Source organism: Notolepis coatsorum (genome assembly GCF_963971535.1).
Source record: "Notolepis coatsorum genome assembly, chromosome: 1".
Classification (NCBI taxonomy): Eukaryota; Metazoa; Chordata; class Actinopteri; order Aulopiformes; family Paralepididae; genus Notolepis; species Notolepis coatsorum.
In genome coordinates this window covers 103,326,150-103,341,139 of record NC_140165.1, presented here as the reverse complement: position 1 = coordinate 103,341,139, position 14,990 = coordinate 103,326,150, and the positions used below count along the sequence as shown (strand labels likewise).

General features: G+C 47.5%; 1 protein-coding gene across 1 annotated transcript in view; it reads right to left on the bottom strand.

The window, feature by feature from the left end:
• frem1a (Fras1 related extracellular matrix 1a) overlaps positions 1–14,990 on the bottom strand; it is a 116,314-nt gene that overhangs the window by 84,091 nt on the left and 17,233 nt on the right. The window contains exons 3-7 of the mRNA XM_084334826.1: positions 13,003–13,097; positions 8,553–8,720; positions 7,453–7,595; positions 7,062–7,258; positions 888–1,211 (exon numbers count right to left, since the gene is read on the bottom strand). Of these exons, the coding sequence (XP_084190952.1) occupies positions 888–1,211; positions 7,062–7,258; positions 7,453–7,595; positions 8,553–8,720; positions 13,003–13,097 (927 nt within the window). The remainder of the gene's footprint in view (positions 1–887; positions 1,212–7,061; positions 7,259–7,452; positions 7,596–8,552; positions 8,721–13,002; positions 13,098–14,990) is intronic.

The window sequence follows — 14,990 nt, the reverse complement described above, 5'->3', positions numbered from 1 at the left end:
TGGATAGAGATCGCAGGGGTTTCTGACACCAATGGCACCTTCAGAACCACGTTATGAATGCTGGACAATCAAAGGATCACACCGACAAATATGGGTGTTCTCCAGAGTCAGACAAGAAGATGGATATCAATTTCCTCTCTGTGTGTTCAGTAGAAAGCTATCCGTCTGCAAGCTAGCCTAGCTTAGCACAAATGAATGGAATCGGATATTGACCACTAGCCTAGTTTAACACTAGGGGCGGGATCCACAAAGAATGGATTGCACGGTGCTAATTGCACCCTTACTTACAATTCATTATGAATTGAAAATTATTGATTGAAAATGTTATTAACAGATTGCAGAATGGGTACAATACAGTACGGCTCAATACACACAATTGTTAAGGGGTTGCAGACCAGAGAAAGACTTTCGTCTTGTTTACATCAGGGTCCCCCATTTTCAATTCATAATGAATTGTAAGTAAGGGTGCAATTAGCACCATGCAATCCATTTTTGTGGATCCCGCCCCTAGGTGTTTCTGGCCAACAGCTAGGCTAGCTGGTCCGAATACACTTCCATTTATTCGTGCTAAGCTAGGCTATCTTGCAGCCGGAGAGGAAATTGGTATCCATCTTCTTGTCTGACTCTGGAGAAGACGGTAAAGCACACTTTCCATAATGTTGGTGTGATCCTTTAAAATCCTTCAGACCAAGGATCACACAAGTTCATTTCAGGTTTTGAATTTAAAGACTAGGGGCTAGTTCCGCTAGTTCCACACCTAAAGGCCTCGACTGATTGGCCTAAACCAATCAGTCCAATCAACCATTCAACCAATCAACCAATCAACCAATCAACCAATCAACCAATCAACCAATCAACCAATCAACCAAGGGTTAGCACTACGGTACCTCGTAGTTCCTGCGTTGGGTGTGGGAAGAGTTGGGAGGTTGGTACCCGATGAGCATGTCGTTGAGATCCAGCCAGGTGAAGGAGGAGACGGGGCGCGTGTGGTCGGCGAGGTGGGCGATGAAGCCGTCAGAGGGGGGCCGGGTGACGTTGAAGACCAGGAGCTGCTGGGGGGTCTCCCCGTCCTCGGCGTCCAGCGTGGCGGTGGATAGGGGGGTGAGGATGAACTGGTCCACCTCCAGGATGAACATGGACATGAAGGACGGCTTGGGGGGCTGGTTGGGCACCGCGCCCGCTATGCGCACCGGGATCCAGGCGCGCTCCGACTATACGTGTGTCAAACACACCCAGGGAAAAACAGTGGTGGAAGAAGTACACCGTTCCTTTACTTAAGTAAAGGTAGAAATAACCAGATAAATAAGTACTCTGGTAAAAGTAAAAATCCTCCATTCAAATTTTACTTAAGTAAAAGTAGAGAAGTATTTGTTATTGAATTTACTTAAGTATCTAAAGTAAAGGTACACATTCTCCATGACATTTGTGTATTCCAGTGCTTGGGAGCCTTCAATCCTCGATCCATTGACCTCTAAAGGTCATGTTAAAGATATGTGGTCCAGTTACGCTGCTCTGATTAGTAACTGATGGGTTCAGATAAATGTAGTGGAGTAAAAAGTACAATATTTCCTTTGAAATGTAGTGGAGTAAAAGTATAAAGTTCCCTAAAATGAAAATACTCACATAAAGTACAAGTAGCTCGGAATTGTACTTCAGTACAGTAAAAATACTTAGTTACTTTCCACCACTGGAAAAAAGGTCACAGTGAGATTGCAAATGTTGAGGAGTCCTCTGTTACTTAATGATGACTCACACATGGAACTGAATGAGAAATAGCGTAAGTTGTTGGGTCTGACCGCAGCCAAAGAAACGTATATTTCATCGTTGGCCGCCACCACATGTATACACTAAAACTGTACAGAAAAAATGGTTTGAATACTTTCTGGATGTGATCATCAACTACTCTAGTCCAACTATAGTTGAACTAATAATGCTTGTGGTGGGGGGGCGGGCGAGCGCACTCACCACTAGACCAAGCCACCACTAGAGACGAAACGTAAATATATTACATATACAAAACCTAAATATATTATGTATGGCTATAACATTATGTACCTTTTCCCTGTGGTTGATAAGTACTTTATTTACATATTTTAAGCGAGAACGGGCCGGATATTAACTGTCTAGCGCAATCTGAGTCCAATTCATTCAGCGTGGAAAAAAGCATAAAGAGATGTATTAACAAAGACTTGGGCGAATAAGACCAAACCAATCAGCTAAGACGTGTGTGGAAGATAAAACTCCCTTCCCCCATCTCCTTGATGATATCCCTCTACCCATCTTTCCTTCCTACCCCCATCACTCCCCCCATTCCTTCCTACCCCACTTCCCCACCTTTCCATATGTCCCTGAAATGTCACACCCCTATAAGTCGTGTATTCCTGTGACCCCCGCCCTTTCCAGTTTGTATGTATAAAGATGTTTCAAGATCCAGTGAGGAGTCTCTTCCCATGGTGTCACCTCGTTGAGAGTCATCTAGCCTAACTCTGACTATTTTTGTATCGATACTTTGACTGAGTTAATAAACTGTATTAACTAGGTCTCTTTTCACTGAGTAATTTATTCAGCTTCGGCTATTTTCCACCACACGGGGAACCCCTACTAAATATGCACCCACTATATGCATTGTGTCAGTAGTTGATCCTAGTGTACAGGTACTAAAACTGTACACAGAAAATGGTGTTTTGAATACTGTCTGGATGGGATCATGCTAGAGCTATGCACAGCATGGGTGAACAAAGCCAAGGCCAGAATGTGGAGAGGAGCTGCCTCTGTGATAAGGAGGGGGGGGGGATGCCTCTGTGATAAGGAGGGGGGGGGCTGCCTCTGTGATAAGGAGGGGGGGGAGCTGCCTCTGTGATAAGGAGGGGGGAGGAGCTGCCTCTATGATAAGGAGGGGGGGGGGGGCTGCCTCTGTGATAAGGAGGGGGGGGGGCTGCCTCTGTGATAAGGAGGGGGGGGGGCTGCCTCTGTGATAAGGAGGGGGAGGAGCTGCCTCTGTGATAAGGAGGGGGGAGGAGCTGCCTCTATAATAAGGAGGGGGGGGGCTGCCTCTATGATAAGGAGGGGGGGGGCTGCCTCTGTGATAAGGAGGGGGAGGAGCTGCCTCTGTGATAAGGAGGGGGGAGGAGCTGCCTCTGTGATAAGGAGGGGGGAGGAGCTGCCTCTGTGATAAGGAGGGGGGGGGCTGCCTCTGTGATAAGGAGGGGGGAGGAGCTGCCTCTATGATAAGGAGGGGGGGGGCTGCCTCTGTGATAAGGAGGGGGGGGCTGCGTCTGTGATAAGGAGGGGGGGGCTGCCTCTGTGATAAGGAGGGGGGGCTGCCTCTGTGATAAGGAGGGGGGGGGCTGCCTCTGTGATAAGGAGGGGGAGCTGCCTCTGTGATAAGGAGGGGGGGGGGGCTGCCTCTGTGATAAGGAGGGGGGGGGCTGCCTCTGTGATAAGGAGGGGGGGGAGCTGCCTCTGTGATACGGAGGGGGGAGGAGCTGCCTCTGTGATAAGGAGGGGGGAGGAGCTGCCTCTATAATAAGGAGGGGGGGGGGCTGCCTCTATGATAAGGAGGGGGGGGGCTGCCTCTGTGATAAGGAGGGGGAGGAGCTGCCTGTGATAAGGAGGGGGGAGGAGCTGCCTCTGTGATAAGGAGGGGGAGGAGCTGCCTCTGTGATAAGGAGGGGGGAGGAGCTGCCTCTGTGATAAGGAGGGGGGGGCTGCCTCTGTGATAAGGAGGGGGGAGGAGCTGCCTCTATGATAAGGAGGGGGGGGGGGCTGCCTCTGTGATAAGGAGGGGGGGGGCTGCCTCTGTGATAAGGAGGGGGGGCTGCCTCTGTGATAAGGAGGGGGGGGGGCTGCCTCTGTGATAAGGAGGGGGGGCTGCCTCTGTGATAAGGAGGGGGGGGGCTTCCTCTGTGATAAGGAGGGGGAGCTGCCTCTGTGATAAGGATGGGGGGGGGGCTGCCTCTGTGATAAGGAGGGGGGGGAGCTGCCTCTGTGATAAGGAGGGGGGGGCTGCCTCTGTGATAAGGAGGGGGGGGCTGCCTCTGTGATAAGGAGGGGGGGGGGCTGCCTCTGTGATAAGGAGGGGGGGGGAGCTGCCTCTGTGATAAGGAGGGGGGGGGCTGCCTCTGTGATAAGGAGGGGGGGGGGCTGCCTCTGTGATAAGGAGGGGGGGGAGCTGCCTCTATGATAAGGAGGGGGGGGGGCTGCCTCTATGATAAGGAGGGGGGGGCTGCCTCTGTGATAAGGAGGGGGAGGAGCTGCCTCTGTGATAAGGAGGGGGGAGGAGCTGCCTCTGTGATAAGGAGGGGGGAGGAGCTGCCTCTATGATAAGGAGGGGGGGGGGCTGCCTCTGTGATAAGGAGGGGGGGGCTGCCTCTGTGATAAGGAGGGGGGGCTGCCTCTGTGATAAGGAGGGGGGGGGGCTGCCTCTGTGATAAGGAGGGGGGGCTGCCTCTGTGATAAGGAGGGGGGGGGCTGCCTCTGTGATAAGGAGGGGGGGGGCTGCCCCTGTGATAAGGAGGGGGGGGGCTGCCCCTGTGATAAGGAGGGGGGGGGGCTGCCTCTGTGATAAGGAGGGGGGGGAGCTGCCTCTGTGATAAGGAGGGGGGGGAGCTGCCCCTGTGATAAGGAGGGGGGGGGGGCTGCCTCTGTGATAAGGAGGGGGGGGAGCTGCCTCTGTGATAAGGAGGGGGGGGAGCTGCCTCTGTGATAAGGAGGGGGGAGAGCTGCCCCTGTGATAAGGAGGGGGGGGCTGCCTCTGTGATAAGGAGGGGGGGGGGCTGCCTCTGTGATAAGGAGGGGGGGGCTGCCTCTGTGATAAGGAGGGGGGGGCTGCCTCTGTGATAAGGAGGGGGAGAGCTGCCTCTGTGATAAGGAGGGGGGGGAGCTGCCTCTGTGATAAGGAGGGGGGGGCTGCCTCTGTGATAAGGAGGGGGGGGAGCTGCCCCTGTGATAAGGAGGGGGGGGCTGCCTCTGTGATAAGGAGGGGGAGAGCTGCCTCTGTGATAAGGAGGGGGGGGAGCTGCCCCTGTGATAAGGAGGGGGGGGAGCTGCCTCTGTGATAAGGAGGGGGGGGCTGCCTCTGTGATAAGGAGGGGGGGGGGCTGCCCCTGTGATAAGGAGGGGGGGGGGCTGCCTCTGTGATAAGGAGGGGGGAGAGCTGCCCCTGTGATAAGGAGGGGGGGGCGCTGCCTCTGTGATAAGGAGGGGGGGGCTGCCCCTGTGATAAGGAGGGGGGGGGCGCTGCCTCTGTGATAAGGAGGGGGGGGAGCTGCCCCTGTGATAAGGAGGGGGGGGGCTGCCCCTGTGATAAGGAGGGGGGGGGCGCTGCCTCTGTGATAAGGAGGGGGGGGACTGCCTCTGTGATAAGGAGGGGGGGGGCTGCCTCTGTGATAAGGAGGGGGGGGGGAGCTGCCTCTGTGATAAGGAGGGGGAGGAGCTGCCTCTGTGATAAGGAGGGGGGGGCTGCCTCTGTGATAAGGAGGGGGGGCTGCCTCTGTGATAAGGAGGGGGGGGCTGCCTCTGTGATAAGGAGGGGGGGCGCTGCCTCTGTGATAAGGAGGGGGAGGAGTTGCCTCTGTGATAAGGAGGGGGGGGGCTGCCTCTGTGATAAGGAGGGGGGGCTGCCTCTGTGATAAGGAGGGGGGGGCTGCCTCTGTGATAAGGAGGGGGGGCGCTGCCTCTGTGATAAGGAGGGGGAGGAGCTGCCTCTGTGATAAGGAGGGGGGGGCTGCCTCTGTGATAAGGAGGGGGGGGGGAGCTGCCTCTGTGATAAGGAGGGGGGGGAGCTGCCTCTGTGATAAGGAGGGGGGGGAGCTGCCTCTGTGATAAGGAGGGGGGGGAGCTGCCTCTGTGATAAGGAGGGGGGGGGGGCTGCCTCTGTGATAAGGAGGGGGGGGGGCTGCCTCTGTGATAAGGAGGGGGGGGCGCTGCCTCTGTGATAAGGAGGGGGGGCGGAGCTGCCTCTGTGATAAGGAGGGGGGGGGCTGCCTCTGTGATAAGGAGGGGGGGGGCTGCCTCTGTGATAAGGAGGGGGGGGAGCTGCCTCTGTGATAAGGAGGGGGGGCGCTGCCTCTGTGATAAGGAGGGGGGGGAGCTGCCTCTGTGATAAGGAGGGGGGGGAGCTGCCTCTGTGATAAGGAGGGGGGGGGGCTGCCTCTGTGATAAGGAGGGGGGGGCGCTGCCTCTGTGATAAGGAGGGGGGGGGGGTTGAAATGGAATAAAAAACGTTCCTATACACGCTATATTAAAAAATTCAAATGTATATGATCGGTATACATTATGCTTCATCATGCATGAAGGAAAGGGGGGTGTTCGTTTATAATTCCTTGATCGTCAGTAACGGCTTTATTTAGTATGGGTTGATATGTTGATCAGATGTATTGCCGTGAAATGAATAAACAATCGGGCTGAAAATAACGTTATATTCCTCTTACCGTTCGCCGATGAGACTGGAGGAAAAATATTCCAATTATTTGACGTCGATCTGCTAGATCCATCTCCCGTTTGTATGACGCAATAAACGCCGAAATCATATTGATTATTGCGTTTCGAAAGCGATCCCATGCACTCAAGTGTTTGTCTGGATCCACGTAACAAGATATTACTGCCGGAGGGATTTCCTTGATGCACCGAGCGCCACTTCCGGTTTGGCTTGGAGTGTAACTCGCCGGACATCCACCAGCCGGCGGTATTGAGGCGTTGCAATATCAGACAGGGTCCAGCTGCAGTCCCGGAGGGAGGCTGGATGAATTATGAATGCCATGGCGAAAAAAATGAAATATTGATCCCAAAAACGAGTTAACTCGTTTCTGGCGCACAACGCATGGTGGGCAATAACGACGAGTATACTCGTTTTTGGCGTCCAATGTGTTAAAGCACGTTGGTTGGCTTTTAGTCATTGTAAATGTGCTATATAAATAAAGCTGACTTGACTTGACTACGAATAATATCTATAAACGTAAGAATATAATTAGTCTACCATTCCCTCGTGAATCATCAGTCACCTGTCAATATGATGGTACATAATTGATTATCATTCTTTCCATATGGTTCAGTCTTAATACCTGGTATGTGCTGCCACTCCTGGTGTCCTTGAGGTCCAGTCTGATGGCGATGTAGTCTACGTCTGGTGATGGAGGGTCTCTATGCTGGTACCTCACGCCCATCAGCAGGAAGTCGTCACACGGAAGCTTGGTGATTTTAACAAGCTTCAGACCCTTCAGACAGTCTTCATTCTTACACATGGCTCGGGCTTTGTTGTCTGTATAATAGCAATTAAATATAGAGATTTAGTGAATGTTAAAAAACAAATAAATCACTTTTTGTATCTTTGTATTATACAGCACAAACCAACTTGTTTTGTTTGCTTTTTGGTCTGTTTTTTTTTGTTTGTAAATCACTACAAAACGGTGCTTTGTATTTGAAGTTGACTTGACTTGACCCCTGACCCCTGACCTAGCTGCTGGCGGAGAGGGATGAAGCTCTCGGGCTCGTCTCCTCGGGCCGTCACCTCGTCTGGCTCTCCAGTGACCAGCTGGCCGTGGGCGGGGAGGTGAGTGTCCTGGCTGCTCAGGTGGACCGTACACTCCACACTGGACCTGATCAATGAAATGTATCTGACTGGTTAAAAGGTGCTAGAGATAACATTCAGCCACTAGATGGCACACTAGAGCACCAGCGTGTCATTCACTGTATCCAATCAGGTGCATTCCATGTGGGGAAATGGGAAGTGGGGAGGGGATACATGTAATCATGGACCCGCCAAAAGATTTTCAATGATAAATTAATTCATCAATGATTGATTGATTGATTAATCAATTATTTGGGGGGGAAAGGAATACTTAAATTCCGCACATTTTTTTTATGATTACTCTACGTAAAAATGTTAAGTGTTACAGTAAGTGAATGAATGACGCTGTCAGGAAGTTTCGTTTATAGGACTTTCACCCACAAGCATATCGCATTAAGATCCTTAGGAGGATAAGCAATAACAAAGTCACATGACTCCTTCCCCTTTTGGTTCCAGGATTAGGCAGGCAGACACAGGCAAAACATTTTTACAAACACAACCACATCCCAACTAGTAAAATAGTCCAAAAAACATTTAACTGCAGGAGAGAAGTGTGTCTTTAAATATGTTAAACTCTATTCCTACAAACCCATGACCTTCTCCTTTTTGGGGGGGGGGTGCATGCTCTTTGTGTCATTTACAATGGTAAATGGCTGCATTTATATAGCGCTTTTATCCAAAGTGCTTTACAATTTGTTCCTCACATTTTACCCATTCACTCCACTCACACATTCACACACCGATGGCGGAGGCAACCATGCAAGGTGCCAACCTGCTCATCAGGAGCAGTTAGGGGTTAAGTGTCTAGCTCAAGGACACTTCGACACGCAGTCCGGGAGGAGCGGGAATCGAACCGGGAACCTCCGGATCACCAGACGACTGCTCTACCTCCCGAGCCACTGTCGCCCCTGTATTGTATTTCTACAAATACAATCAGCGGCACAAATTAAACATGACATACAAATGGAAAATGGAGAATGTAAACCTGCGCTCGTAGTGGAAGGACACAACGTTTCCATCCAGGGGACCGGAGAGGCCGTAGAACTCGGGGACCTCCAGGGACCGGGGACCCAGCTTGATGACGTTGCAGTCGGGTTCCATGACCTCCACATGGAGGGAGAACACCTCGATAGATGTGTCAGTCTCGGTGAACCTGGCCGAAAGCCCAGAACGAAGACTATCACACTACCGCACCAGCAAGCAACAGGCCTCTCGCTGTTAAAAAGTCCACTAGGATGATCCAAAAAAGATCCAATGGATCAGCGGGAATGTATCAAAGAGTTCTAGGGAGGTGCTGACACCCATACCAGGCTAGTTGAGATGCCAAGAGACACGTATCACATATCAAGAAATCAAAGCGACTTGCATTTATTTCAGGACTTTTGTTTTAACATGTCTATTTTATCATGTCTATTTTATGTCTATTTTATTATCTTCTACTTATTTTATTCACTATTGTATTCTTGCACAATCGAAGCGGGCATGGCCACCCGCATTTCACTGTATGCCCTGGTATGTATGTGATAAATAAACCTCTTGAATCTTGAATCTTGAATTTCTGTCTTTTTCACACAACGGAGCATGTTAGGTCTCTCTAATTAAGATTTTTTTTTTTTATATAGCTTGTTTTGTTTTGTTTTGTCCATTAACCTCAAACTAAAGGTCTGAGTCTATAGGGTTCACTGTATACGTCAGACTCAGTGATCATGCGCATCAAGGAGACAAAAGGAACGTAATCCTGGTCAGAACAACGGGGCAGACTACAATATATTTGCATTTGTTAGCCATGCAAGCTATCTAAACCATCAATCCATGCCAACGCTAGATATGTAAAAGGTGAAAGACTCACACTCACAGCCATGCTCAGTGTTTCCCCTACCATTGCCTTGGCGGGGCGGCCCGCCCCGCGCCGCTAACGGGACCCCCCGCCCTCCCTGAAAAAATTATAATACAAAATAAATTATATAAAAAAAAAAAAACGTTTATTAAAGTTTGCTTTAATCACAGTAACGTTGGTGAGCTAGCTAAATTATACATAAATCGGTTTTCATATAAATCAATCTTCACTAAGACTTTAAAACGGTGGTGCGGCACAGTCTATGGAGACGCAGAAAAAATTCTCTCTCTCTCTCTCTCTCTCTCTCTCTCTCTCTCTCTCTCTCTCTCTCTCTCTCTCCTTCAAGTAACGTTACACTATAAAAAACAAACTGGATAGTTGATATATGAACTGGATAGCTCATATAAGCCATTCTCCCTTTCGGTGTGTGTGTGTGTGTGTGCATGCCCGTCCCAACTCTGGTCTTTGGAAAGTTTGATAGTATTTACTGAGGATGGCCAGATAATGTTGATATTTAAACTTAAAAAATAATTATACAGAGAGAAGCTTCAGCAAGTACAAAACGCTGCTGACAGACAAAAGAGAATCCCTCACTGAGGAAAACACAAAGGCTATCCATCATGTATCACAATGGTGATGTCAGCCAGAAATGGGGAGAAGCATGAACCTTTAAAGGACATCTGTTTGAAATAAATTACATTTGACAGTTTTTTTCTTTTTCTTTTAAACAAATTATTATTTTGTATTATTTAACTATTTAATTATTATTTAGTTATTGCACTGCACTGGCAGTTGAACTGCATTGAACTGAACTTAATTGAAAAAAGATACCTCATAACCTAACTGGCACTGAACATTGAACTACACTGGCACTGTTTATTATTAAAGTTAGTTAAAAACATAATTTTGTATTGTTTTTTAAAATCCAAAGGAACAAATATTAAATCAGAAATCCGAAAACGGGAAAATTAAAAACAGAGAAATCCGAAAACAGGAAAATTCATATCCGAAAACAGGAAAAGATAAAAACGGATTTCATAGGGCCCTAGTTAAGGTGAGTTAATAAATTCACTCTGAAAATCTGCTCCGCGTCCAGTGTGCACTCAGAATTTCCGAACAACTTGAGTGCGCTCGCTCTGACACTGGTTGTAAATAGTTATGAGTGTTGTGCCTCCCTCAGTGTTTCCCATTAATTACCTAGACTGATACATTGCCAATAGGGATGTATCAGTAGTATTGGCAGTGGTAGTAGTCGTAATAGTAATCCAGTATATTTTAATATTTTCAAAAAAATAAACCAGTTCAACACAGGTAACCACTTTTGCTTAATTTCTTTGATGGCTCAAATGTATGCTCTAGTCTAGTCGATTTTGTGTTTTGAGCACAAAGTTCATCATAGATCTGGCCTCTTTATTTTACTCTCAAAGTGCACCAGATTGATGCATTTAACTTTAAAATGTAATTTTTTTTTTTAATAAAAATCCGGGGGAGCATGCCCCCAGACCCCCCTACAGGGTCCCAGGTTCACCCACCACAGTCTCATAAAATCCTGTGGGAAACACTGTCCCTGTATTGTAAATAGTTCATATGTGTGTTGTCACTACTGTATGTATAATTGTAAATAATTGTTAATATTTATTTACCGAATTTATGTGCAATCGTTTAATTTCAGCTCAGTGTCGAGAAATGCACTGATAACAACCGCCTTACTGCGCGCGTCTATGACGACACTGTTGACACCGCGTATCCATGACACGTGCGCCCCGCGACAACACTAGTATAGTTTTGGGGGCCTACCACTCCCCCTGAGAGAAATCCTAGGGAAAACACTGATGCTGATTTGGCAAAATGACATCCAGCAGTTTTCATTTGAAACAACTTTTAGTGTCATGGTTTCTCCATAGGAGGTGTAGTCTGACGTCACTTTGGACCGCCCACGAGGTCCACCCGTTTAGGTATTTATCATTGGGAAAATGGATTATCGGCTATTGTAACAATTCTGCCTCATGAACATTGGAAAGCTTTAAATGTTTGCACAAAATGAGTTCCCTTCTATCACTAACATTATTGTTTAAGCATTTTTGGTTGAAATAAAATTCGACGTAATTATTTTACGATTAATTGCGAATATTTTCATGTTGAGATATAGATTGTGGATGAATACGCACAGAAAGGTACACCATGCAAATGTTCATGCTTTATTTGTTTTAAACGAGACGATTTAGAAATGGGCAATGGGGAAATACGTTGCAATTTTGCAAGGTGAACCGGCCAGAAACAGCAATGACGTAACCACTACACCTCCCTATAGAGCCCCGTCATACTTTTTTAGCGCAGCAGCTTGCGCAGATAAGGGGGAAACTCAGTCACGTGACTCAGTTGGTATTGCTGATTGGCTCGAACATGGTATGTTTGTAAACAGCGAACAGGTCTATACTGTTAAGTAATGTAGCGAATCAGTACTTGGTATCGGCTGATACTCTCAGTTGGAATCGGCAGACAATCCCCAATACATCCAACAATTGGCAATAATCCAATATGAGACAATACATGCACAATCATACATTATCACATTAACACAATAGCTGCCACGCAATATCAGCATCCTATAGCTACCGCCAGCGCTGTAAACAGTGGGAGTCGCTCACCTTGTTTGCAGGGCTATAACTATTTAAATATTATAGCTATCTGCAATACTATGGCCCATTCAACATCGGGTATCTATCGTTCAAGATGTGGGAAAGTAATATTTTTTCCATTCATACATTGTCGTTTTATACCGTGGTGAATATAAGTATAGTTTTAGAGTGGTCTAGGATAATTCCTATAACGCTAGTAATAGGCCGCGATGCATATTATACTTAATCCATTGGCATTTCGTCCCTATACACGCTACAATAAAAAATTTAAATGCATATGATTGGTATATATTATGTTCCATCATGCATGCAGGAAATGGGGGGGGGGGGGGGGGTCGCTTATGATTAATTGATTGTCAATAACGGCATTCGTTAGTACAGCAGCATACGTTGATCAGATCGTTTGCAATGAAATAAATGGACAATCAAGCTGGAATTAACGTTAGATTGCTCTTACCTCTGGCTGATGATACTGCAGAAAGAATATTCCAATTATTTGATTGCCATCTGCTAGATTGTATTTCCGTTTGGCCGACGCCATAAGCTCCAAAAGCATATTGATTCTTGCGTCTCGAAGGCAATTCAATGCACTCGACTGTATCTGGATCCACGTTACAAAATAACTGCGCCCGGACGACATTCACTGACGCGCAGAGCCAAGCTTCCTGCAGAAAGTAAGTGCAACATCGGCCGAATACCACCAGGCGGCGGTATCGGGCCGTTGCGATCTCAGACAGAGTGCCAGATTTTCCCAGAGCCTTGCTGGATGAATTATGAATGGAAATAGCTAATAAAAGAAATAACGATCATAACGAGTTTACTCGTTGTTGGCGGCCAACGATTGGCGGGCTATAACGAGTATACTCGTCATTGGCGCAGAAACGGATATTGGTCTAAATGTATTTCTAATTGAAATGTAGGTGTAGTGGTGTTGTACTGAGGAAATTCAACAACTGTACCTGTACAGCCGAAGCTTGACAGTGTCTTCCTTTAATATGGGGCAGCCGTTATGGACATACTTCACCTCATCCTCCAGATAGTGGCAGTCAAAGACCTGTAAGATCATTATCATCAACAATACTGCTCTTACTAAAACAACTTTACAATTATTTACAACTCACTACAACTGTCGCTGCCCCCTCTCTGTGGAATGCACTTCCAATCCACATCAGAAATGCCCCCACACTGTCAACATTCAAAATGGCCTCAAAACCCACCTCTTCACACAGGCTTTCCCTCCTAAACTGCTGTCACCCCCCCCCCCCCCCCCCCTGTAATAGATTTGTCATTATTATTATTATTATTATTATTATTATTATTATTATTATTATTATTATTATTATTATTATTATTATTATTATTATTATTATTATTATTATTATTATTATTATTATTATTATTATTATTATTATTATTATTATTATTATTATTATTATTATTATTATTATTATTTTCTTTTTTAATATCCTTTCCCATAAACTAGTAGACTGGTAACAGTGTAAGTGAAGAGAGTAGTTCTATTTCATTATGGCTCCGCTCAGCATCAGTTGCATATATCTCGCTTCAGTGGATATGCACTGAATAAATTTCAAAATGTACCTTTACATACCAACATCCGTCTGACCACACCCCCATCTGCTGCCTACATAAGCAGGGGTGGGGCCACACACTCATCTCCTTCTAAAATTTCATCCACAATATAGTGCCTGTATACCACCACTTGGCAAGGAAGAAAGTATTAGCTGGAGAAAGGAAAACAGAAGAACAAGGAGATACGTTGACATTATATCTTTATTTTCTCTCTCACTATTTTCGAGAAAATACGGCGATATTGTCTTCGTCACTGGAGTGTCTGGAAGATGATGATCATTCTAAATCTCCACAGTTTTTTTTGTATTAGGGGTTCGCGTCGCTGATATACTCCCCATCGGCAGTCCTCCTTGCTGCGGCTGGATAGGTAATTGAACCTCCGGTTATACAGCTGGACTGTGGAAGGCACCGTCTGTTGTGAGGGACTGGTTGTTTTTGAGCCTGGGTGAGTAATGTTTTGCTTGCGAGCGCCAGTTGTCTGTTAGTGCTATGGGGGCTAGCTGACCATTTTTACGAAAGCCGGCCCCAGATTAGGGTCCTCTGTTCGGCCTCTTAGGCGACGGCGGAGGATCTTGGTCTGAAGCCCATGATGGTCAACTAGTGGGCCGCAACCAGGACCTGGTGAACCCAGGATTCTCTGGACAAGCGGATGCTTCTCTGTCCGGTGCAGGCCCCATCTTTCACTTGAGTGGAAGTACACCCTAAACGAGGAAATGTGGGCATGGATGTTCGTTATCGGAAGATCCATGTTCAAGTCGGCTGCAGCCCAGATGGGACTTGTGCCGGCTCCGCCGTATGTCTGGTAAAATCACCGTTGTAAACTGTGTTGACATTTCTTTTTCTCTTCTCTCTTAAAGGATGAGGAGGGTTTCAGACGGCGGCCTGTCTGAAGTGTGGCTTGTTATGTCGTTGTGTACAGTTCAGGTGATAGCGGCTTAGCTTGCGTGCTAGTTGTGGCCTACCTGTTAGCCAGTCAGCTGTTAGCTGCGGCGCTAGCCCATTGTGTCACTAGGCTAGGAAACGTTAGCTTGTTGCTATCAGTCGAGAGCGGCTGTTAGCTTAATGCTACACTGTTGAACGTTGCTATGACTATAACATGCCTTAAACACTCTGACTACGACGTCATCTTTGACAGAGGATGTTAGTCGAACCTACACCGGGAGCCCTGCCAGCGAGGACTGCGTCAACATGGAGAAACGTAGCGGCTGGGTGGCGCAGTGACGTTACCCTCGTCGCCAACACAGGAGATGCCGTGTTCAACTTCAGTGTCCCGTTAACCAGATTTCAGTTCTCTTGGCCTGCGCTCAGGGTAGGAGTCCCGACCGGACTTTAAACACTTCGTCTTTCCTTCCCTTCT